The sequence below is a fragment of the Macrosteles quadrilineatus genome, unplaced genomic scaffold (genome assembly GCF_028750875.1).
Source record: "Macrosteles quadrilineatus isolate MER2022 unplaced genomic scaffold, UCM_ALF_1.0 Scaffold_9__3_contigs__length_116548681, whole genome shotgun sequence".
Taxonomy (NCBI): Eukaryota; Metazoa; Arthropoda; class Insecta; order Hemiptera; family Cicadellidae; genus Macrosteles; species Macrosteles quadrilineatus.
The window spans coordinates 16,108,154-16,131,981 of NW_026542602.1; the positions used below are offsets into that span (position 1 = coordinate 16,108,154).

The window sequence follows — 23,828 nt, forward strand, 5'->3', positions numbered from 1 at the left end:
CATAAGTTGGCAAAACGAAAATGGTTTCACTAGATATTTATGAGGTGACGAATAATAACATATCCTGTCAGCTTTTTGTCACTTCAATCGATACTTCTTGAATCATCAATCTAACTAAGCTCTTCAACTTTTTTAAAAACAACTGCCCAGAAATACACTTCCAAGCCAAATCTTGTTGGATACGAACACAATTACCAACTCTTCGACACACAAAGGAAGTGTTAACCACACTTGAACGGATGAATGACTGTGAGATTTGATGTAACGATTATGATAATGTGCGGTGTGTAAGTGTACAAGGTTCAGATGGTTTGTGGCGTATCATCACAGAACCATCAACAGACGCACGTCACCAAAGTTGCGATGACCGCTGGAATTGACGGTGATCGATTGATGAATCTGTTGACGGAAGATATACGTCATTGAGCCATTAACTGAGGCATCTGGTCGTATTGCGGAGTTGTTTGTACAAGTTATTGACATTTGCTGTTGAGCATGGAGATTGTGAGAGCGTAGGCATATTATCTTATGTTGGATTGGGGACAGTTAGGAGAATTTTAAGTCATGTGTTAGACATAGATTGGAGTTTTATTTGTAAGCTCCTGTAGCTTAGTAATTTGATTCTGCATCTACATTAAAACATACAACACTGTCAAACCAAATCTCCGGGGAGCAAGCTGAGTGCAAGTGAGAGCAAGTGACTTCGGTCCCTGAGGTTCCGAGATCAAATCCCGCCAAATAACCAATGGATTTTATCGAAGTGATAATGCCGCAACTGGGTCTAGCCTAAAGTAATGTGAAAAACAATCCCGCCTCCTCGCCTAGCGTCTCAGGAAAAAATTTCTAGTTTGTATTTGCACCAAAACCAATCAAAATCTTCAAACATCTCGTTAAGGTTTTACACAGCTCAGTCGTATTTATAACCAAGCATAAATTAGATCATGGCTGCAGTTTCGTCTGTAGCTTATTCACGTGCATTGCATGCTTGATACTGCATACTTGTTTACACATATTAATACTAACTTGTCAACATACTTTCTGTTGCAAATTAAGACCAACATCATTAAACAGCTAACGATAGACCAATCAATTAAACCAGCATAATTAGATATCAGAAACTCAAGGATTTAAGACATCCTACTTTCTCGTCTCAAAAATCATAGCATTTTTTCCCCATAAATGATAACCAAAAAATAATTTACCTTATACATTCATTACCCATTATACAAATCACCTTGCACACTTCACCTCATATATTTACATAAATACTGATGCCTTAGAGTTATCACATGTGATCGGTTTTTATCACACGAATTCTGACATTAAAATTTATTAACAGGTTTTAAGTTTTCTTCATAGTTCTTACCGAATATACGTTCATATAGCAAGATTTTAAGTACTTTTAAAACTCAACTTTAGTTTAAATATGCCTACCCGTTTTAAATTTTTTTCACGTCAAACTAAATGCCTCTTGTAAACAAGTATTTTTGAGATCTTCAGATTATCAGTAAAGAGTATTGTGTGCGTCAAAATCTGAAGCTACCTAAACCCTGAACCAAATTTCTTACAATCTATAATCATAATGTTGTTGTTGTTGTTGTTGTTGCTGTTGTTGTTGTGTTGTTGTTGACATGTTACGTCAATTGTTGCAGGAATGGAACGACTACAAGCTAAAGTGGAACCCCGACGAGTACGGAGGTGTTGACACTCTTCACGTGCCTTCAGAACACATCTGGCTACCGGACATCGTCCTCTATAACAAGTAAGTACCTTTTATCCTTCAGTATTTAGATTCAAATATCATTATTAAAAGCAATTAAAATTGAGGTTAGGCAAATTTCAGCTCAAATATAAGTTGAGGATGAGTGTAGAATGTAGTGGGATGCCTTGTGTAGCTTGACTATGCTCAAGGCTCAAGGACGTACGGAAAGGAATCACCTACCTCTCTAAAAAAATAAAATCTTTGATCAACCCATATGGACCATTAGATGGAGATTCATTCATGGTAAATACTGACCAAACATAGACAGCTTATGTTTCCAGATTTACGAGGGGATGTCTTATGCAATTTGGAAATAATATTATTTTAAATACACGTGATCCATGTGGAAGGGATATATAAAGTGTGGATCAAAACGTTAATAGTGTGGAGCAGAGTTATAGTACCCACCTTCAAAACTGAAAACTTCTGGATTTATCTCAAGTGAGATTAATTCTGGATCCATATGCTACTATCATATGGTTATCAATTTTATGATGTCATCTTGTAAAAACGTCTTCGTTAGACAGTTAAATAACGATTCATCTTAACCCATACAAAAATAAAACATAATAAAAACAAATGTATTCTTGCAATGATAAACTGTTATCATTATTTCTGGTTTTTTTGTGATTTTATACAGTAATTAAACCGTAACGCATAATTAAAAGAAAAAAGTCATTTCAAAAACATAGGGAATTTCAGTAAGCCGAGGCAGCAAATTTAAAATTTAAGCTTTAAAATCAAATCGGTAAAATACTATTTTTTTCGGAAAAACTGGGACCAACATAATTGGCAGCCAATCATAAGACAAGGCTAGTGCAACATTGCCACATCGCTCGTTGACAACACTAATTGAAATATACTAAGCAATATTTTCAAATCAGCTGGTATTATTAGATTTGGCAACACCGCACGGTTCTAAATGGTTCATTCAAAACTATATGATAAATAGGCTCCTCCCTCAACTGAAAACTTATACGTGATCCCGACTGTAAGTCCTTTCACAGAGCTCGACAGCTGGTGTATATAGAGTTAATTTCAAAGATAAATGAGTGAGGGAAAGTAGTGGATGAACAAGGGGGAGGTGAAGGGTGTCGGATACATCAAACTCAACGTTTACAGCTTGTCATTACATAATATACCATGTCTCCATGAAATTCCCATAAGACAACGCGCTGTATTCGACAACTATATGATTTCTTTAATATTTTTGCAACCTTTTTGTCTCAAAAATAAGGAAATGAGTCAAAATTACCGTATACATGAATTATTAAATTAAATTTTGTACTGAGGTTAAAGTTTTAAACACCATTTGTTATATCCAAAGCTTAAAAATAAAATACCGTATATAAAACGTCTTTAAATAGGCTTAGGAGTTTTTGATTTTCTTACTATTTAACCCTCTGTGTATAGTCAACGATTTCACTTATTCAAGATTTGCATATAAAAAAGTCCCAACAAAATGTGCGGCAAACAGTTTTAAACAGACCCTCAACATGTTATCAGGGTTATAAATTACACTGCTTTATTTACATAAAATGAACAAGTGTTAATAAACTAGATAGAAGCTTTCGACCTAAAATCATTGATAATCATTGCACGTGCAGGAGTGAAATTGTTATTGACTTACCTAGCTTATGGCTGTGTAAACCCGATTAAAAAATAATATTTTATTATCGCTGATTGTAATTTTTTTGGTGCGTTATGTGACAAAAATTAATCTGTTAAGACTAAAGATTACCGTTAGTACCAAATGTATTTACGGTTTTAACTGGGATCTTTTATACATGTCAACTAATAGTTTTAAGTATCGTTTAAAGATGCAAATTATTGTTTACTAGTATAACTGTCCTAACCATTCAACTCAACAGAGATAACATGTTGTCACGCGAAAACAACTACTCGTATTATTGAAATGTTCGATGAATGTAATTTTTGTTTTGTTTTGAAACAGACATAATTGGTTCTTAAATACTCTTTGCTCTTTTAAAAAAAACTTTAAGATTTAATTATATAAAAATATTTTAATAGTTCTTTATACATTTATCAATTTATCTATACCTAAGCCACCATCATATAAAATAATTGGGGTTCCTGTCATCTTCTATCTATAAAATAGATCAAACAATCAAATGTGAAACACGTTGTAAAATATTACCAATTAAAATGAGAATTTGAGCATAAAATATCAAATCAAAGTAAATTTAGCAAGATTTGGGCTTGAAATATTCTAATTGCCTCGAGGCAGTAAATAAACACTGAACTGAATAATTCATGTTCCAAAGAGAGCGTGATGAAGACCAATCATATTGGATTTTTCCTCTATGAAGATTTAAATAATGGGAATTACTTCTAGCATTTTAACACTATTTATCTTCTAACTGAATTTTTATTTTATTTTTTTATGATATTGTTCTATATCTGATAACATACACACAGTGTAGTTTATAGTTTTATTACATTTAAATAATAATGAAAATAATATTTATTAGGATTTGGATAAAAATATATGTGTTCTCCTAGTATGCAGGAACAAAAGATCTTAGCTAATTCGATTGATAAAATATTCTACTAAAATTATCTGTAAATAAAAAAAATATTTAAACTGTTGTGTATTAAAATTGTTGTTGATTGGAAAACATAATTATTTAGAACGAAATGTCTGCATAAAGTCTTTGTTTCGAATAGTCTATGTATTTTGTTTTTTTTTTTCTTTCATACAGTGGGGCTTTCCGTTTCACCCCTCTTTAGCTAGATCAAAGATTTTCAAGTGTTTTCTCACAATAAATTTAATTAGTTGACCCGAAGTAAAATTTGCCAATGCAATTTAAAATACAATTGATGATTGCACTCAAACGGGATAGAGTACTAAAAATGTCGTCTTGTGACAATTTAAAAATTTAGAATAAAACTTTATATGAGTGACAAAAAAGAGACCGATCACTTTAAGGGGAGATTATGAAATTATTATTGCAGCTTGTTTACTCTTGAGGTACCCTCCATGAATCTATAATCTATGTTTTGTTTCAAGTTAATTAAGAAACGTGTTCTATTTTAAATTCTTCTTGGATTGTACATTTTAGATTTTGATCTTTTACTTTTATATTTTGGATTTTTACTCTCCATGTTGCAGCAAACCTAAATACTCGTTAAACTAATTATATTTAAATAGGAAATAAATGTGATATTTTTAAGGATACATTTTAGTGCAAATCCAATCAGGCATATGGAAATTCACTAAGTCTGCAGGTTTGCTGATGCGGGGGTATTTGTTTTTATTTTTGTTACCTAGCGCACAAAATGGCATATCTTCCATTTACTAACCCCATTTAAGTGTGGATGAATATTTTGAAACTTCGGGATATATTGTAGGAGACCAACGTGTTCGTTTTTTGTGTACGATAGTTTATATGAAAGTCTGAACGTAGAAAGACTGATCGACCAGTTTCGGAAAGAAGACAATTTAGTTTTATGGCCTCATCTTAGATAACCGGTGCGGATATTTGTAAAGATTACATTTTCTTCTCTCGGTTCAAGATCCGATAAAATTAAAGATGTCACTTTTGCCAATAAGTATTTTAGATCTGTCAAGCAAATTGTAATTTTATAAAGTAAACTTACCCTATCCAAGAAACATTATTCCGTTAAAATGACTCATAAGAACTATTGACTATTGAACTATGACTCCTAGCTATTTTATGTTTATTTGCCATATTTTATGTGCATGTAGTAAAATAGTATATTTAACAAAGCGTATTTTAAACTGGTATCGTACTGTTATTATTATTATTAAACTATAGAGTATATTTATAAAAAAATATATAGTACTACTATTTTATGTACTTTTTTGTATTTTTATTTGTATTTTTTGTATTTATGTAAGGGTTATAAGAATTTAGAAGGATTAATAGACGTTTGAGAAGTTTGCATTGGACATTTGCACTTCTGGATTTCAAAACTTAAGTTATTCTTAAATACCATGGGGGAAAATTCGCTTGGTTTCAGAAATATTCTTCTGATTTTTTTTATATGAAAATGATGAAAATATGAGTTTTCTGCAGCTTATTTATTTGGATTGTCTTTCAGTAAATAAATACATTTTGGATTGAGAAGGCTTTTCTTTCCATTTCAATGCGTGAATCCCTATTGAAAGATATGAGTAATAAAGAACCAATGCATAAGTGTAGGGTTCTAAAAGTTCAGCTTTTCTTTCAATTTTGAAGAATAATAATTTTTAATTATAGCTGTTAAAAAGCTATTCTTATCACAAAACACCATGCGTCCATGCGCATGAAGTAAGGCAAGTTTTACCCTCTAAAACCCAATGTATTCTTGAAAGCATGATTTATTTTTATTTGCAAATTAAAGTTGTTCCTATTATATTGATTAGTTGAACTAACTATTTTTATCTTTAGTCTAATTTTCGGACCGAATACATTGGCAGGTTTAATTGTCCCGGCGATGACAAATTACGATAGATGACCACAACACGTCATGGGGTTGTCCAACACATGTTTTGTCACAAGCTGGAATTATAATTATTTCTATTTAATTGCCAAAACGTGTCTTTTTGTTCCATATAATTAGAGTCCTTTATTTAACATTCCGTTTGAAACTAGTCTTTTGTTTCGGTTTTATTATTTATGCATATGAATTATTGTGTTGTATGAACAAGCCATGTATTTTTATTTTATTGTTTGAATTTGTAACTTTGTACTTTGGATGTTATTTTGATGGTTTTTTGTTTTCATTCGGTTCCGATTGTTTTGAATTAACAATTGCATCGTTTTATCATTTATTTACAACAACGTTTAATACTTTAATACTTTCTTATTAAATGGCGACCATACAAAGTAGGTATTTTAAGCCAAATGAATGGAGATGAGTGTATGATGAGTGGCGCGATCTTGAAGTCTTGTTAGTGACTAAGGCCGATATTCCTTAGACACAGAGATGAGGAAATAATATAGTGGTCACAATAGATATATCAACCAATTGAATACGTCATAACATTTATAATAGGTAGTTGGTTAGGCAGTTAATGTTCGTTAACCTCTTTTGATCGTTTCAATTTGCATCGTACAATCGTCCTATGAATATACGAGTATTTTAGGAAAAAATACATTTTAATGCAATATTTATGCAGGCATTGTGTTTTAAACGTAAAAACACGCGACAAATCGTTTTCTCATCTTTCTTTCTTCGTTAACTTTTCTGTTAAGTTTGGATACATGTTGAACACCATTTTAACAAACATTTCCGTTTTTAAGTTTGCATAGTTTTCATTGTCTTGTAATTAAGTAAGATTGGTTCAATAAATTAATCTAGTCTCATTTGCTAGATCTTAATTAAATTGATGATTTACATACGGAAAATCACATTTCTTACATAATTGCATATTTTAAAATATGTATACGTGAAACAATTCTATATAAATAGCAAATATAACAATATATTATGCCATAATATATAATCATCTATTATATCACATAAAAATATACAGTAAACAAAAATTGTTGATCTTACCTACAGATATTACTTACGTTTAGCTTGAAAGTAAATTTGGTATCTATACCTAACAATTACGTTATGATAAGAGACTAGAGTAAACAATAGATACTGTTTTATTTTTTACAATTTGGTCTGTGCATTGTTACGAACTTAATTGTGTTACTGGAAATGTCACCAAAAGTATGAAAAAGATTCTTTTGTTACTAACTCAACCATAGACCATGAAACCACTAATGAAGTAGCTGCAGCAATTCCTACTCACATTTGAAAAAAGAAAAAAAGTTACGAAATATGTTAACAATTGATTGTCCTAAGTAACTGGATAATGCATTTCTAGAGGTTGACGTCCTCTTTGACCTTGCCCATCGACTCAAGCTTGTGACTGAAAATGTATCGAACTAGGAGTTAATTATTATCATAAGGTTAATTGGTACTTTCCTGTTAAAGGGAACATTCATTATTATCGATGATTTATTTTCGATATATCGATATTTTTGTTTTACTTCACGATTGGTATTCCTTCTGTTTTATCTTCAAACGCATTTAAATTACAAATTAAGAACTAACCTTGTCTAGGCAAAAATAATAGCCTATATATTGGATTAGGACATGAAACTATTCTAAACTAACCTAACATAACTAACCAAACTTGCTGTATAGGCTAAGTTACCATTTCAAAATTCCATTTGATAACAGAAAAGAAAAGGCATATGGGGAATAGGCTATCAAACGGATTTTTGAAATGTTACAGCAAGTTTGGTTGGTTAGGTTAGTTTAGAACAGTTTCATTTTAATATAGGCTAATATTTTGTTTGTTTGTTGATACTGAACAATATTTATTTACTGTATCCTATATCGTACTTGTCAGCTGATATGTTTCAATTTGTTACTATCAATATATCGGATGGAAAACAAAACTATCGATATATCGAAAATAAATAATCGATAATAATGAATGTTCCCTTTAACAGGAAAGTACCGGTTAATTCAAATAACCTGTAAATTCAATTAGTTCGATACTATTGACAAGTTTTTTAACTCTTCCGTTCTTTGTTTACGTTAACTTATATTTTTACATTGTAAATATGTAGTAGTTTCTGGTACATTTTTAACTTCACCGGTCAGTTTATTTAATGTTTTACTCACATAACTATATAATTGCATAAATATTATTATTTATGTTGTTGTAATTCTAGCGAATTTACCATACATATAGAATAAGCTATTAGCATAGGTCTCATGGGAAGACCTAGACCCGGGACCGATGTACTTTTTCATTTTGATGCCTTCAGAAGCCAATTTTGGTCAAATTTGGTACAGACGTGTAAACTTACGTTTATTCAAAATGGTTCTCGAACCAGGTACCATAAGAACGGGGTTTTATGGGGTGAGAATTTGGATTTCCAATTTTTACCCCTCAAAACATAAATGTCTGAAATTTTTCCCTAAACAATTTTATAGAGCTTAAAAAACAATAATTTGGTATACTGAAGTGTTGTTGTATGCTTAATTGTTACGGGTAAAATTCAAAAAATATATATATACATTTGTAATTGTCATGTTAGACTATGCCAATTGACTATATGGTTATATTAAACTTAAATCGGACATTTTTTTTTAAATTTTATACTAAGCTATTAACATTTTACAAAACATTATCTTTCTTAGGTTCCCTGCAGCAGCAAACCTAAGTACTCATCAAACCCAATTCCTACTGGTATAGTAAAATATTTAATGTCAATCGAATCAAGTTATTGGAAATTCGCTTAGTCTGTAGGTTTGCTGCGACGGGGGTATTTCATACAATGAATCATTTATTTTCTTAATATTTGGAAAATCGCGGATTTTCTGTTTGCCGTGTTGTACCAAAAACGCTTAACAAATAAACGAAATGTAAATCACATAGTTGCATATCAAATGATGCCTCATTAAATAACTGAATTAGGGATAGTAAATAAGCATTGGTTCTGCCGTCGTTTTCCAATACAGGGAAAAATAATAGAAATGAATGAGTTTTCATTGTGACTTGTGATAAAAATTTGCCAAGTAACTAGCCATTAAACAATTTGTCATGGCTTCAGTTCAAAACGATTTCGTGGAATTGAATTTCGATTAACACGAATGACTCACAGTTTTAAAGTATATCATTGAATTTGAGAAAACCTTTAAATATCCCTTTAAAATAACTTAAACTATTGCTTTAACATTTAGCATGATTTCGCAACTTCTTCTCAATTTAGGGATTACTGCACTGTTGATTTTTGGATGATTATTTTAAATTATAACTGAAAGATTTTTCAAGCAAACGAGTTAATGTTAAGCAAGGCTGTGGCTGACAACTACTTTCCCAATCTTCTTCATTTAAAAGTTTATTTGGTTGTTTACCAGTTTGTATTCGTTTTAAACTTTCTGAAATTTCCCGGATTCGTTGGAAAAGTGTAGGCTAATTCAAGCATTCGTTTTAACTTTTATTTCTGTGCTATTTATTTTCCAAGAATTTTTTATTCGTATTTTTACCATACAATCTATCTGAACAATCTATGTTATTATCTACTTTGAACATGTGATACTTTTATGAAAGTATTTATTTATTTGGATGGTATTTTTGAGTCATAAAAAAATTCAACTGAATGTGAGTCTTCTTCTTGGCGAGACTAGACTATTGAAATTCACTTAATTACAGTACCATTGCATCATATGGTTAATTTAATGATAACTTTGTTTTTTTCCAAGACACTTACACTTATTTCAACACACAGCAAAGCTGTTTTCAGAAGGTACTGTATTTAGATTTTTCTCGAAAATTGTTGTTTTTAGACTTTTATTTATTTTGTTACAACATTCATGTTTAAACAAAGAAGTTGTTTTGTACATTTCAACCACAGATATGTGATAAGTTAATTATCTGTATTGTTGTTATCTGGCAATTCTCAAACTACATTGTTCTATGCCTACATTGTACTATTAATGTTTGTTTTATTGGCTAGCTGTTTTGACGCCTCGACAGTTTCGCTCTGGGAAAATCATATGTTTCTTTTAAAGCAGCCAATTTTGGATTGATTATAAATAGCTGTTTCTTGCGCTCCTCACAAGATGATCAACCTAAAATAGTAACTACGTAAAAAAAATGGTCATGCTAAAACATCCATGCATAAAGGAAGACATTGAGTAAATATGTAATCAGCAGTTGTACTTTCATTGTTTGCGTTTTAATACAACACCAACGTATTTCGCTGTTGCTGTATAGTTGACCTATGCCTAATTAATAGATTTTCGAGTGAATTGAAATTATTATTTGCTTAGGTCAAATAGGTGCAATAGTAAATAGCAAATAGTATAGTCAAATAGTAATGTTCAAACACTTGCAAATACTGTAGTCAACCATTTATAGATTTGATTATAATCTCAAAACTCCTAGCCAAAATAGAAATGCTAATATTAGTTTTTTTAAATATAATAGTTCAGAAAATTTATCATGGTATTAAATGGTGACAGAAGGAAAATTTTTATTTCATCCGTACGAAAAGTATCAGACTCGTCAAGAACATATAAGTAAATACACATATAAGACAACACGTTGTACGGTGTCGCGACCGGTTAATAGTAGGCCTAATAATTGTTTAATGTTTTGTCATACAATGTGTAGTCTTAAATGTGTATGTATTTGAATTTTCTTGACCAGTCTACAAATGGATGAAACGTTCTTGAAGGATCACTTGACAATGTATATATGATTTAATAGGCAAAACATGTGGTGAGCTTGACCATACTCTATGAACTGTGGACGTAAAGGTATGAACAAGTCGAGAGGCTTCCTTCGTCGTATATTACTTGGAAATTCATATTTCTATTCATAAGTAATTGGTTTATATTTGTGGGTGAATTAATAAATACACTATTTATATTTTAGATGTAGTACTCGTTTTCATCTTTCATAAATATATGAATATATTATTAAAATATTTCAAGAAGAATCTTGAAAACATTATTACAACATTTTAAAATCCTATAACATTAATACCGTTTAGAAGTGTGATTATTGGAGGAATACTCGTGTATAAAATATAGATAAACGCTAGTAAACATGAGAAATTTAAAATATTAGTAGGTTTTAAAACAATTTTATCAAATATTGTAAGATATATAAGAGAAGCCCTTAAGAATGTGTTCAATATACCTTGTGTATCACCTATGGATGTGCAACTTAAACCCAAGTATATGTAAATGACAACCAAAATAACTATTGTGTAATGATTTTACTGAATTGAGATCGAAATAGTTAATTAGACAGGGACGAACTGCAAGGTTATTTAATCAATTGAAACTTTCTGTAATGTAACAATAAGATTATTTTAGGCGAAAAGTCCACCAAAGCTTGGCCAACTTTTCAGCTTATTCAACGAATAATGAGTTGCCTTCAAAGTTTTAATCATTGAAACTTTGACAAGTAAACTCTTTGCAGGCTAAACTCTGAAAGCTTCGGATAACTCGTTAACTTAAGAATAGTACTTTGTTTAATTAAAATTGTTGTAAACCAAAAGGTGGTTATTTGAAATACAGATTTTACATTGATCATTTCATTCTCTTCTGAATAAGTTTGTAAAATGATTCACTTCTATGAGTATTTCAATTTGCAAAGTATTGCAATTTTCTTCGGTTTTACAGGCTGTTCTAAATTGTTCTACTAGGCTACGTAATCAAACGGATTTCCTTTGACTCAGTTTTTACGGTGTTTTAAAATATCCCCTTCAAGTATACTTATTGTTGTATTATTTAATTCCATTGGAAGTTCTTCTCTTTCAAATCACCTCCTTCAAGCATGAGGTATAATGAAATTAATTAAGCTCGATTTGTTTTTAAGCCCATTTGAACTTAATCAATATTCTGAATTAAATCAAGCACATTTCAATCATGTATCATTTAGCTTTCTGCGTTTGTTTAGCTTTCTAGACTGTAAGAGTTTTTTTTTCTTTCGTCCCTGTATTTTTACCTATAAAAATCAAACTTTCAACCATTACGTCTAGTTTTGCATTCTGTAATAAATGAGATGATGATTTTGTTGGTTAATTACTTTCTGTTTAGAGCATAAACGCTTTCAGCGATAGCTCAGCTATCTGGGTATAATGTGCGGCTAGAAGTCAGAAACTCGCCGGTTTGATTCTTGCCCAGCTGGATTTGCTCATTGGGCTTTTAATGAACAGCCCTAGCTTTTAAAGAGCCACTTGATCATAGTCAGGAACAAAGTTATCATCACGTTTATCCTTCGCTTTGTCTGTAGTTATGTTGCGACAGGGGTATTATCATTTTTTTTCAAGTGGGGTGATTCAAGTGTCAGTTCTTTAATTTTTTCTACCTTCCCACAAAATCTATTACTTTTCCTATGGGAACTGTCCAAACCTTTGTGACGATGACATCTGGGTTTCAGGATTGATCGAACCAGCGACGTTCGGATTCGAATTCCAGCACTATGATCTCTCGACTACCCGACAATGTGTGCTCTCACATTTCCAAAAAAGTGTTAAAACCTTAATTAGAACTGCGGGATTTTCTTAATCCCCAAATATTTTCCCACAAAAGATTTAAAAACTTCCAATTCAAACTTTAAGTAGTGATTCAAACTAGAGTGGTGCAGGATTATATAAACTTTGGTGCATAATCCTCTTACTTGGAGTTGTATTAATGCTTGAATTTACTCTACAGTGCGGATGGCAACTACGAGGTGACGATAATGACAAAGGCTATTCTCCATCATACGGGGAAGGTGGTGTGGAAACCTCCAGCCATTTACAAGTCCTTCTGTGAGATAGACGTAGAATACTTCCCCTTCGACGAGCAAACATGCTTCATGAAGTTCGGCTCCTGGACGTACGACGGGTATCACGTAAGTACTTTACATTAGCATTGAACTTCAATAGTCACTGTTTGAAACATAGGGTCTCATTTTATTGTGTTTGTTAATTGTTAGTCATTGAGTTTTGGACATTGACAGAATTAGACATTCCATTTCCATGTTTAAGTTGTAGTCAGTTTTAGAATGATGGCAGGCGTAGTTGGGTCACCGACAGAGTTTGTTGGTTTATTAATAATTGATTTTGAAGCACCGATGCGTTAATCTCTGACCACCTTTAAAACCTTTGAATGGTGTGATACATTGACCTGGTTTATATGATTGCATACACAAGCAACATTATTACATTTTCTTTGACTGTGTTTAGTAGGTAATAAATAAATTTTCGTTGTTATTATTCGTTAAAATTATATCCAATGCTCATACATGCCGATACATAGTGCCAATGGATACTACTGAACAGTCCTGTTACTACCACAGAGTTTCCACCATTAACAGATAAACTCTCTTTAGGTTAGAATTTCTCTTCCACGATAGGCACGATTGATCTAAGAGACGAAGAAACCAATCATAAAATATCCTACAATAAACTAGTATCAAACTACGACTGTTACCTTGTACGTAATATTACCGCAGACAGCTGTGTATCTAACAAACATACACACTGTACAGATATCTATATATCTGTGTAGTTATTTACACAGATTAATCCTACAGTCGTTATTTAGATTTATACAACAATAAATCATCCATTTATATAACTGTAATTTGACAGTATATTATTGAAATTTAACTAATATTTGTCGACAAAACGGTGTTCATGAATTTCAATCCCACAAAAAAAAACTTAAAATAAACTGACGATGGCACGGGTGATTACGGTCCAACAAAGCCATTTTCTCTTCAGCTCTTTCGAGGCTAAGTTTATTAGTTCACTCTTAACGCTACACTTAAGCAATATATAAGTTCATCTATGGTACTACTACTACACACTCAACGACGGAGTAACTTCTAAAACGCCTGTAGTACAGTATACTTTAACCTCTGATTTAGAAGACTGCAAGGACCAAATATATGTATATATCTTACATAATTTCACCCTCGAGAATCATTAATCAGAATATTTACCTTGGAGACATTCCCTTATTAAGTGTCTTATTTAAAAATCGTTTATGAGTATACTCTACAGTCTTAGCAATAGGCACAATATCGTCTGTCAATGAAGATTTATATTGTGCATTTAACAAATACTTTCCTTAATTTTAAATATAGAAATGTTTATACATAATTGTGTTTTGAATCAAATATGGTGTGTTCATATAAAATATATGCTATGTAGTTATGAAACTACAACAGAGGTTTTACTGAATTTTTAATACTATAACGATCTTTTTTCAATATCTTTGTGATTTAAATATCATTCCAGTACAACTAACTCTATTAAAAAATAAATGTAGTTGTAGCGTTCGTCTTGAAATAAAATATTCCCTCCTTTTAGCGAATTTCCCATATAGGGAATAAGCTATTACCGTAGGTCTCATGGTAAGACCTAGACCCGGGACCGATTTACTTTTTCGTTTTGAGGACCCCAGAGGCCAAAAACACCATCCGTTCAAATTCATATATATATATATATATATATATTTATATATGTGTCCGTTAGCGCGATAACTCGAGCAAAATTGATCCGATTTTGATGAAATTTGGTACAAACGTGTAAACCTACATTTATTCGAACGAGTTCGTGAACCAGCATAATCGGACCATGGGATCAGGGGTTTATGGGGGGTTTTATGGGGTAAAAATGGGGTTTTCTCATTTTTGACCTTAAAAACTTAAAATTTCTAAATTTCTCTCTAGACCATTTTGAAGAGCTTAAAAAAACAAATAATTTAGTATATTGAAGTGTTTTTGAATGTTCATTGACTACGGAGAAAATTTAAAAAATTGTAAATTTAAAATTCCCATGTTATTCTTATGGAGAATAAATAAACTGTTCTAGCTTGCTTGTTTATGGATATATTTTAATCAAATTTGGCAATTTGGTTTATTTTATACTAAGCTATCAATATTTCAATTGAAAAAACACATCTCAACATCTTCCCCGTAGCAGCAAACCTAACTACTCACTAAAATTAATGTTATTTAAATAGGAAATAAATCTGAAAATTCATAGGGAATATTTTAGTAGAAATCAAGCCGGGTAAATGGAAATTCGCTTAGGATGCAGGTTTGCTGCGACGGGGGTATAATGTATATATTATCTCAGCTATAATAGCATCGATATTCGCTATCTCATATGTACGTCGTTACTATGGAGATGAAAGTTCTTCTTCTGTTTTAGCTCACATAATGAGATTGGTTTCCGAAGCTCGGAAAGCATTCACACATAAACCTCCCTTCAGATAAAAGCTGTTTTGAAACTTTTATGAATCTGTTCTCGGCACAAAATCGGACTGATCTATAAAAGTAGGATCATCTCCGCTTCTCTCAGGCTCATTGTTCATGTATGAACACTCGATACGCGACTTTCAGGCCAACTTTCAGCCAGCGAACACCCTCGAAAATGTGATTAAAAGGCACTTCCATCAAAACTTAATAAAAACCAACTGATAGTTTAATATTCAGCTAAATTTCCCTTGGTTTTTGAAACACCTACGGTAAGATCCTTTTTAAAAACAATTTGATGGAAACAAAGATTTTGTAAATATGTTGTAATCAAAATGACACAAACCCTGTTATTTTGTAATAAAAATTACTAGAGGTCGCCTCGTGATCGAAAACAAGACCAAAACTATTTATTGTGCAAACTTAATATAAAATAACTGAATAATAAAATAATGCTCAATATTGTAGAGAAAAATGGAAAGCGGAAATTTATTTTAAATTAATTTAAATTACTTTATCATCCCTGCACACATTTGTTGCTTACTAGAGGTCGTCCAGTGGTCGAAAACTCAACCAAAAATAAGTAATGTACATCCTACTCTATTTTCACCCCACACTGTAAATCAAAAACATGTGATTGGAATTTCCTTCATGAATTAAGTTTTTATTTACATCACAAAAACTGGCAAAATTTTGTTTATTGTGGGTACCTCAACAATATTTTTTTACCTAAGTACTCCGTGATATGATGTTTTAAACATAAATAAACTTGAATTATATAGCGTTTAAATATAGATATTTTATTTTACATTTTTATAAACAATGTTGGACATATTTAATCACCTTAATCATTATTTTAGTTTTTACTTTAACCCAATGCAACAAAATCATTCTTTCCAAACTGTTCCCACACATTCATATTGGATCTCCATTCCTCGCACATCATTAAACTGAGGGAGAGTGAGTCAAAGAAGGAAGGCACAAGTTTAAGTTTTATAAACATCTGTACCACATGGCGAGTTTTTGACTTGGTAAAACTTTCCCAAGATCACTACTTTGTAACTGTCGAGTTGAACATTTGTATTACACAGTGTTTTGCTGTCAATTAATAGTGTATATACCTTTAAACTAAAAGATTTTAAAATAATATTTAAAAGTTCTGCAATGACCGTATTTCAATCATTAATTTTATTATTTGACAATCCAATAACTTTTGTCATTTTTAAAGTCGGTATGAATATCGAGTGAGTTTAGCTTGATATTTACCCGGGTTATTTACGTAGTTCAGATTATGCTTTAGTAATCTATAATAGGCAAGCATATTTCTTGAAAATCCGTTTCTCAGCTTGTGTGCATCGCAGGGAAAATCTATGCATGCTGTTAGAAAAATATTTTCCCTTAGATGTACAGAATCCCTTTATAAGTTAAAATAAACAAAAAATTAAGCACAATAAATTAATTTTAAATTTAAAAAAAAAGGAATTCCAATATCATGTACTATTTACAGTGTGGGGTGAAGATAGAAAAGTCTGTACATTATTTTTGGTCGATTTTTCGACCACTGGACGATCTCTAGTTTTTATTGATTTATTGGCCATGAAAAGCATAACGTCGATTACAGATGGTTTGAATCATCTCAAAACTGCTCCTTTTGGACAATACTGGTGTCCTTGGAATTAAAAGGTTAACCAACTAGCCCCAGACAACAAGTTAAGGTTTACTCTACAGTCTGTGCTCTGGCAATTGCCATTTTTACATTACAGTAACTTAAATGCAAAACTGTCAGAACCATTCAACTTTTCAATAAAATACGTCAATTTGACAGTTAACCAGGAGTACAACAATTAAGAGTAATACTATCGATATGTACATTTTTCCAAATATAAAATGCAAAAATTGTTATAAGGTTATTTAGATTATTCTTTGAAATCTTTTCATTCTACATTTAGCCATTAACAAGTTCAGGTAGGGTAGTTATAAAGAGCGCAGAGCTAATGAATAATCTGGCCCACCAAAAAACATTAATTCAAACATGAGGCAGTACAAAGAGATGGATTAACAAAAAATAAACAAAACCAGCAAAAATATAAAAGCAGTGGCTCTCCAGATATAAATTAGGCTGAGTGCAGCCACTCATTGTACAAAGAAAAGCAGCTCTCAATGCAATTACATGGAATAATATCTTTCCATGAAGCTTTGATACAGACCCTTTGTTTTTGATTGTGACCCGTCTGAAGATCTATTATCAGATTTGTAATTATATTTCTCATTCAGATAGTATTTGATTAGTTTTACAGTGATGGTCTAATAACAAACTTTTTAATAAGAATAGTAATGATATAGTTGAAATATAAATAATATTTAATATCATCACAATCAGTTTTTTGTTTCAATTTATTGAGCGGAGCGAGCGAAGCGAGCGAAGCTCTTATACGTCGACTCTTATGCATTTAGTAATACGCAAACTCCTCCTAGACGGCTGAATCAATCGTTTTCAAATTTTGCATGGTGATAAAGACCATATCGGTGAGTGCCAACATCTATATGGCGTTAAAAAAGTCTCTCAGGAATCCGCCCCACTGGGTCTCAAAGTTTCAATGTAATCCTTATGGAAGCAGTATTTGACACATAAACAAAGACATATGATCAGCTGTTGACTTTTGAATGCAGTAAATAAAGAAATAGCTGATAGCATTATTCCACAGATATTAGAACAGAAACGGTATGGATCATAAATATAATCAAATAACGACACTAACTTGAGGTCCGTGACGTATGAAGTGGTGAAGGAAGTAGTAAAGGCAAGCAGTCTGGAGTGTGGAAACTGTTTATGGTCATTATATTAAGGTATCTGCATTCCTAAAATTCTATGGGAAGGGAGGAAAACAGGTCCGCGACGTAGGAAGTGGTGAAGGAAGTAGTAAAGGCGAGCAGTCTGGAGTGTGGAAACTGTTTATGACGATTAGATTAAGGTATCTGCATTAATAAAATTCTATGGGAAGGGAGGAAAACAGGTCCGCGACGTAGGAAGTGGTGAAGGAATAAATAAATAAATAAATAAAAATGCCTTTATTTCCAAGCGTCTCTCAGTATAAATATTACTGTTTTCAGAGTAACTCAGGTCAAAACTAACTAAAAATACAATACTATTATAATACAAGATATCGTGTGATAAAATAAAAATATAAAAAATATATATAAGGAAGTAGTAAAGGCAAGCAGTCTGGAGTGTGGAAACTGTTTATGGCGATTATATTAAGGTATCTGCATTCCTAAAATTCTATGGGAAGGGAGGAAAACAGGTCCGCGACGTAGGAAGTGGTGAAGGAAGTAGTAAAGGCGAGCAGTCTGGAGTGTGGAAACTGTTTATGACGATTAGATTAAGGTATCTGCATTAATAAAATTCTATGGGAAGGGAGGAAAACAGGTCCGCGACGTAGGAAGTGGTGAAGGAATAAATAAATAAATAAATAAAAATGCCTTTATTTCCAAGCGTCTCTCAGTATAAATATTACTGTTTTCAGAGTAACTCAGGTCAAAACTAACTAAAAATACAATACTATTATATTACAAGATATCGTGTGATAAAATAAAAATATAAAAAATATATATAAGGAAGTAGTAAAGGCAAGCAGTCTGGAGTGTGGAAACTGTTTATGGCGATTATATTAAGGTATCTGCATTCCTAAAATTCTGTGGGAAGGGAGGAAAACAGGTCCGCGACGTAGGAAGTGGTAAAGGAAGTAGAAAAAGCCAATCAGTCTGGAGCGTGAAAACTGTTTCTGACGATTATATTAAGGTATCTGTAATCCTAAAATTCTATGGGAACGGAGGAAAACATGTCCGCGACGTAGGAAGTGGTGAAGGAAGTAGTCAAGGCGAGCAGTCTGGAGTGTGGAAACTGTTTATGGCGATTATATTAAGGTATCTGTAATCCTAAAATTCTATGGGAAGGGAGGAAAACAGGTCCGCGACGTAGGAAGTGGTGAAGGAAGTAGTCAAGGCGAGCAGTCTGGAGTGTGGAAACTGTTTATGACGATTAGATTAAGGTATCTGCATTCCTAAAATTCTATGGGAAGGGAGGGAAACAGGTCCGCGACGTAGGAAGTGGTGAAGGAAGTAGTCAAGGCGAGCTGTCCGGAATGTGGGAACTGTTTATCACGATTAGATTAAGGTATCTGCAATCCTAATATGCTATTAGAAGGGAAGGAAACAGGTCCGCGACGTAGGAAGTGGTGAAGGAAGTAGTAAAGTCGAGCTGTTCGGGGTGTGGGATCTGTTTGTGACCATCAGATTAAGGTATTTGCAATCCTATGATGCTATGGGAAGGGAGGGAAACAGGTCCGTGACGTAGGAAGTGGTGAAGGAAGTAGTAAAGGCAAGCAGTCCAGTATGTGGGATCTGTTTGTGACCATTAGATTAAGGTATCTGCAATCCTAAAATGCTATGGGAAGGGAGGAAAACAGGTCCGTGACGTAGGTAGTGGTGAAGGAAGTAGTAAAGGCAAGCAGTCCAGACTGTGTGAACTTTTTTGACGATTAGATTAAGGTATCTGCAATCTTAAAATGCTATGGGAAGGGAGGAAAACAGGTCCGCGACGTAGGAAGTGGTGAAAGAAGTAGTAAGGTGAGCAGTGTGGAGTGTGGGAACTGGAAACCGTTTGTAGCAGTTTTTATGTATCTGCAATGCTGAAATGCTATGAGAAGGGATGGAAGCATGCGACATGGTGAAAGACTTAGTAAAGGCTAGCAGTACGGAGTGCTGGAATGTTTGTGGAAATTAGATTAAAGTATCTAAAATACTATAGAAAGTGATGAATACAGGTCCACGACGTAGGAAGTGGCTTAGGAAGTAGTAAAGTATGAGCATCAGCATAGTGTGAGATCCGTATGTGGCAGTTAGATTAATGTATCTGTAATACTAAAATGCTATGAGAAGGGAAGGAAACAGGACCCACGACGTAGGAGGTGGTGAAGGAGTAGTAAAGGCTGGCAGTGCAGAGTGGGGGAAACGTTTGGGCAGTAAATGTATCTGTAATACTTAAATGCTATGGGAAAGGAAGGAAACAGGTCTATGACGTAGTAAATGGTAAAGGAAGTAGTAGGGCTAGCAGTGCAGAGTGTGGGAACTGTCTTTGGCAAATACATTAATGTATCTGCAATCCTAAAATGCTACGGGAAGAGACTGTAGACTGTATGTTAAAATGATTACGAAGCACGAATCGATACATATTTTCGATACATGCAATCGTTTACCATCGAAATTTACAACTGAGTTGACAACAGCTGATTTTTACTCCATAGAGGCTAAAAATGATTTTTACTCCCTGAATATTAAAAATGCTACTTTAGACCCGCAACGCATGCATTAAAAACTACCGTTTTTACTGCAGTATGACAAAAACAATATAATATGAACCCTTCATGACTCCGCTCAATTTTGTGGATGCCTCTGCGAACGCCACCTAGTAAGCACCATTAGGAGCAAGTAGTTATAGGAAGAGCCGTTTTCGTCAATATGTTTGTTTCACTTGTTTTGTTTCCGAAGATTTTTAAAGTTCCCGTTTGAGATAATTTGATGTACCAAGAATTGCCTAATTTTATGTCCACGTTCCTGTGGGATGTAATGAATACTGTAATCTAAAGAGGTTGGTCATAAGTTTAACTCTAGTTATGAATCACTCAGATGAATTAGATCACGTATATGAATCGATTACTTCAGCTCTCAGAGTTTTATCATATGAAATAGTTGGTCGTTTAAGTGGATTTAGCCCTCGCCCATGAATGTTACTAGTTGGGTCACAATTGGGTCCTATTCTGCACCCAGATCCCATTTGTTATGGGGCTATCAGCTAAGTAGCCTATCGAGGTCGAGGTTTCAACAAGATCACGTTTTGGACAATTTCCTTGCAAAACATGTAAACAGACAAAGAAACAGTCGATATTCTTATTTCTCCTGTGACAGGTGGATCTCCGACACATCATGCAGTCTCCAGACTCGGACACGGTGGATGTCGGAATCGATCTGCAGGACTTCTACCTCTCCGTGGAGTGGGACATCATGAGAGTGCCAGCTGTTCGTAACGAGAAGTTCTACAGCTGCTGTGAGGAGCCTTACCCTGACATCATTTTCAACATCACGCTACGTAGGAAAACACTCTTCTACACAGTCAATCTCATCATACCCTGCGTTGGGATATCATTCCTGTCTGTACTTGTGTTCTACCTGCCCTCTGACTCTGGCGAGAAGGTAAGCCTTTGAAATTTAATAGTGAAGCAATATTGATATATTGATTAGATTATGATTTTTAACTATAAGTTCTAATTTTTATAGTGTAGACTATGCTGTATTTTTTATCCACCCTCAGCTGTGTATCCAGTTGTGTATATCTTCAATAATTTTCCACTGAGCAAACTGCCACACCCAGGTTATTACTCCCACTGTTATTACCCCCAGGTTCCTATAACACATTCCTATAACTTTTTTCTGGTCCTCCAGCTTTGTTAATTTGAATGGTAATTTCCAATGAAGTAGTAGGGCGGGACCACCAAATCGCCCACTAAGCAAGCTGATTCCAGAATTCTTAAAGGATTGCCAACCTCGTCATTTACTCAGCTATGCAATCACTCTACAACCCTACAACACATGTTTACAGGTGTCACTGTGTATCTCTATCCTGCTATCACTTACTGTGTTCTTCCTGCTGTTGGCGGAGATCATTCCGCCCACCTCGCTCACTGTTCCTCTCCTCGGCAAGTATCTCCTGTTCACCATGGTCCTCGTCACACTGTCGGTGGTGGTCACCATCGCCGTACTCAATGTTAACTTCAGGTCTCCAGTCACGCATCGCATGCGACCCTGGGTTCACAGACTGTTCATACAGGTAAATATGTAATTTAATAGAAGTAGAAAAATGAGGAGTCTTAAGTTTTCTCATAATCATACAAATTGTCTCCCCAACAGAACTATGAAATGTAGGATTGAAGCAAAGCTAGTTGGCGGTTATTTTTTCTTGGGACTACAACTGGAACTGGCATCTGATGTTTTCAATTACCAATAATCAGGGGGGAGCGAGCTGGTCTAATGGTAGAGCGAGAGACTTCAGTCCGTGAGGTCCGGGGATAAAATCCTCCCATTCACCAATGGATTTCATCGAAGTGATAATGCTGCTAACTCTAGTCCTAGTCCGAAGTAAGGTAAAAAATGCCACACTAGCACCTAGTTAAACATTTTTTTACGTACGATGTGCCAACATATATGATCGGACAAATTAAAATCACAAATAATTCTGCCAGGAGACTGATACAACTGTTATCAGTAGCCAAACCAATGCCAAACCTAGTCTTCGCTATACTAATACTTCAAATAGTAGCAGACAAGGATTGCAGAGGGGATTGTCATAACATCCACATTCAAATATGCAATTTTAATAGTTACGAGAGATGTACACTGTACAGTGTACAGTGTACAGTGATCACCAAAACAGTGTACTTTTGTCAGATATTTTTTTTATGTCTTGCCTTTAATTTTGGTGCAATATTGAAAGGTCTTGGGTTTGAAAGGTCTTGGCATAGCTACACCAGCATGAAGGGTCTAGATCGTTTACTTTGAAAAAGAGTGATTATACTTTGGAAGCTGAATATAGCAAAGAAAGACTAAATAAACGTATTTTCCTTGAATTTTAATCTAAAAGGAGAACATAGCTGAAAATAGTTTCAAATTGTTTCTCAACCCTCTTAGCGGATAACAGAGACTGCAGCATGTCCTTTTTTGAATCTTGACACACATTAAACAGCCACTAATTTTCTGTTATGAGACGTATTTGTTAACCTTTTTTTGACACACATCTTGGGGTGGTAAAATACAAATGCTTGATGAACATTGCAATGTTGCGTTATCTCTGTGGTGAAGTAGACCTCCTCAGCTATTACATACATGTAACTGTCATTGAAAAATATTGCTTCTCTAGGTGCTACCAAAGGTCTTGCTGATCGACAGGCCGAAGTCGGAGGACTCTGTAGACGATGAAGATGATGAGGATAAACCTCCGGACGCCATCTTGACTGGAGTGTTTGACGTTCCCGCCGAGATAGACAAGTACTTAGGCTACGGCGGGAAGAGGTAAGTTGTATCTATATATCTTACATCCCTACTGTATAATGCTCTATGTATATCTTTTTCTGTACAATTGTAAAGGTACATGGCCAATTTATGTGTGTACAGCCAATTTGTATGTGTTGTATGTGCCATAATGATTCAGTTTGAAAAACTGAAGGCTTTTGGCCTCTGATCAAATCCCACGAGGGATTCGTTTAGGTT

General features: G+C 33.6%; 1 protein-coding gene across 1 annotated transcript in view; it reads left to right on the forward strand.

Annotated features, from left to right (window-relative positions):
- LOC129002913 (acetylcholine receptor subunit alpha-like 1) overlaps positions 1–23,828 on the forward strand; it is a 303,805-nt gene that overhangs the window by 269,679 nt on the left and 10,298 nt on the right. The window contains exons 4-8 of the mRNA XM_054431032.1: positions 1,653–1,762; positions 12,974–13,154; positions 21,474–21,758; positions 22,165–22,392; positions 23,479–23,630. Coding sequence (XP_054287007.1) covers positions 1,653–1,762; positions 12,974–13,154; positions 21,474–21,758; positions 22,165–22,392; positions 23,479–23,630 — 956 coding nt within the window. The remainder of the gene's footprint in view (positions 1–1,652; positions 1,763–12,973; positions 13,155–21,473; positions 21,759–22,164; positions 22,393–23,478; positions 23,631–23,828) is intronic.